Raw genomic sequence first — 3,205 nt, forward strand, 5'->3', positions numbered from 1 at the left:
GCCTCAAAATCACCCCAAAAATAGCCTCGAAATCACCCCAAAAATATAATCAAAATCACCACAAAAATACCCAAAAAATCACCCCAAAAATAGTCTCAAAATCACCCCAGAAATACCAAAAAAATCACCCCAAAAATACCAAAAAAATCACCCCAAAAATACTGTAAAATGACCCCAAAAATACCCTAAAATCACCCCAAAAATATCATCAAAATTACCCCAGGGAGGTCACCAAGACAGAGCAACATCAGCCCAACAGGGGTTGGGTGGGGAGGAAGGAAAGGGGGGAGGAAGAGGAAGATGAAGAGGAGAATGAAGATGAAAAGGAGGACGAAAATGAAGAAGAGGATGAAGATGATGAAGATGAAGGTGACTCGCTGCGCGGTGCCAGGGGGTCGATGTAACACAGGGAGGGGATGGGGAGGAGGAGGAGGATGAAGGTGAGAATGAAGAAGATGAAGATGAGGACGATGAAGGTGAGGATGTGGATGATGAAGGTGATGATGAAGGTGACTCACTGCGCCGTGCCAGGTGGTCGATGTAACACAGGGAAGGGATGGGGAGGAGGAGGAAGATGAAGGTGAGGATGAAGATGAGGAAGATGAGGATGAAGGTGAGGATGAAGAGGAGGATGATGAAGGTGATGAAGGCCACTCACTGCGCGGTGCCAGTCTGTCGATGTAACACAGGGAGGGGATGGGGAGGAGGAGGAAGAAGAGGATGAAGGTGAGGATGAAGATGAGGATGATGAATATGAAGGTGAGGATGATGAAGATGAAGATGAGGATGATGAAGGTGAGGATGAAGGCCACTCACTGCGCGGTGCCAGTCTGTCGATGTAACAGAGCAGTTGGGATTTGGCCACTCCGGGGTCTCCCATCAGACAGATGTTGATGTTCCCTGGGAACGGGAAAAATGGGAAAAATGTTGGGAAAATGGGAATTTGGGGGGTCCCAAAACCCGGATTTGGGGTCCTGGGGGAGGGGCACAAAAATGGGGGGATTTGGGACCATCCCGGGATTTTTTTGGGGGGGAAAAAGGGAAAAAGGGGGTGTGGGGGGAAAGGAGGGGAAAAGGGGGAGAAAAAGGAGGGAAAAAGGGGGGAGAAAGGGGGGAAAAAGGGAAGGAAAAATATGGGAAAAATGCAGAAAAAAGTAAAAAAAAAAGAGGAAAAAGAGCAGAAAATAAGGGAAAAATAAGGAAAAAAAGAGGGAAAATAAGAGAAAAATAAGGAAAAAATAAGGGAAAGTGAGGGAAAAATAAGGAAAAAATAAGGGAAAATAAGGGAAAAATAAGGGAAAAAATAATAAGTGGAAAATAATAAAGGAAAAATAAGGGGAAAAAATAGTAAGGGAAAAATGGGAGGAATAAGGGGGGAAAAGGGGGGAAAGGGGAAAAAGGGGGAAAAATAAAAGGGGAAAAATAGAAGGGGAAAAATAAAAGGGGAAAAAAGGGGAAAAGAAAGAAAAAAGGGGAGAAAAAGGGAAAAAAGGGGGGGGAAGAAAAATAATAAGGGAAAAATAATAGGGGAAAAAAATAAGGGAAAAAAAGGGGAAAAAAGGGGAAAAAAAGGGGAAAAAAAGGGGGAAAAAAAAGGGAAGAAAGAGGAAAAAAAGGGATAAATCCACTGGCTCTGCCCCCAGGATTTTGGGGTCCCTTTGCCGGGATTTTGGGTCCATTTCCCGGGATTTTGGGCCCCTCACCCCGTATTTTCATGCCCCGGGGGCTCCTCTCGACGCCCCCCACGAGCAGCAGCAGCAGCGACTTCTTCACGTCCTCGTGGCCGAAGATCTCGGGGGCGATGGAGGAGGCCAGTTTGCCGTAGAAATCATCCTCTGGAACAGGGGAAAAATGGGGAAAAATGGGAATAAACCAGCTGGGAACCTCGAAAATGAGCTTGGGAGCCCCAAAAACCCACCTGGGAACCTTCAAATTTAACTGGAAATGACAAAATTCCACCTGGGAACCTCAAAAATGAGCCAGGGAACCCCCAGTTTGCCAGAGAAATCATCCTCTGGAAGGGGGAAAAATGGGAAAAAAATGGGAATAAACCACCTGGGAACCTCAAAAAGGAGCTTGGGAGCCTCAAAACCCCACCTGGGAACCCCAAAACTGACCCAGGAACCTTCAAATTTAACTTGAAACACCAAAAACTCACTTGAAAAGCCCCAGTTTGCCATAGAAATCATCCTCTGGAATGGGGAAAAATGGGAAAAAATGGGAATAAACCACCTGGGAACCTCGAAAAGGAGCTTGGGAGCCTCAAAAACCCCACCTGGGAACCCCAAACTGCCCCATTTCCTCCCAAAACTCAGCTGTGTGACCCCAAACTCACCTGGTTTCCCCCCAAATTCCCCTTTTTTCCTCCCAAATCCCCCTTTTTTTCACCCCAAACTCACCTGTGTGACCCCAAACTACCCCATTTCCCCCCAAAACTCATCTGTGTGACCCCAAATCTGTTTTTCCCCCCAGTCTCACCTGTGTGACCCCAAATCCCCCTTTTTTCTCCCCAAACTCCCCCTTTTTCCCCCCAAATCCCTCTTTTTTCCCCCCAAAACTCCCTTTTTTTTCCCCTGAACTCCCCTGGTTTCCCCCCAAAATTCACCTGTTTTACCCCCAAAATCTCCTTTTTTCCCCCTGAATCCCCCTTTTTTCCACCCAAACCCCCCATTTCCCCCCAAACTGCCCCATTTTGACCCCCAAATCCCCTTTTTTTCACCCCAAACTCCGCTGTGTGACCCCAAATCCTGTTTTTTCCCCCAAATCCCTCTTTTTCCCTCCCAAATCCCCCCTTTTTACCCCCAAACTCACCTGTTTTCCCCCAAAACTGCCCTGTGTGACCCCAAATCCCCCTTTTTTCCCCCCAAATCCCCCCTTTTCCCCCCAAACTCATCTGTGTGACCCCAAACTGCCCCTTTTTTCCCCCAAACTGCCCCATTTTGACCCCAAATCCCTGTTTTTCCCCCAAACCTCCCCTGTGTGACCCCAAATCTGTGTTTTTTGCCCCAAACCCACCCGTGATCTCCTTGAGCTCGTCCTCGGTGAGTTCCCCTCCTCCTCCTTCCTCCTCCTCGCTCTTGTTCACCTTCAGCAGGTGATGCCCCTCCAGGTACGTCTCGGACAGGAGACCCTACAAAAACAAACAGGGATTTGGGGTGAAAAACAGGGATTTGGGGCCTCCAGGTACGTCTCAGACAGGAGACCC

At 47.9% G+C, this 3,205-nt stretch overlaps 1 protein-coding gene across 1 annotated transcript in view; it reads right to left on the reverse strand.

The window, feature by feature from the left end:
- Nucleotides 1–3,205, reverse strand: part of MCM7 (minichromosome maintenance complex component 7) — a gene marked incomplete at both ends in the record, with an annotated part of 6,152 nt that overhangs the window by 483 nt on the left and 2,464 nt on the right. Inside the window, 3 exons of the mRNA XM_027708230.1 lie at nt 817–900; nt 1,704–1,835; nt 3,016–3,130. Of these exons, the coding sequence (XP_027564031.1) occupies nt 817–900; nt 1,704–1,835; nt 3,016–3,130 (331 nt within the window). The remainder of the gene's footprint in view (nt 1–816; nt 901–1,703; nt 1,836–3,015; nt 3,131–3,205) is intronic.

Source organism: Neopelma chrysocephalum, unplaced genomic scaffold, assembly GCF_003984885.1.
Source record: "Neopelma chrysocephalum unplaced genomic scaffold, ASM398488v2 Primary Assembly neopelma1_95797, whole genome shotgun sequence".
Taxonomy (NCBI): Eukaryota; Metazoa; Chordata; class Aves; order Passeriformes; family Pipridae; genus Neopelma; species Neopelma chrysocephalum.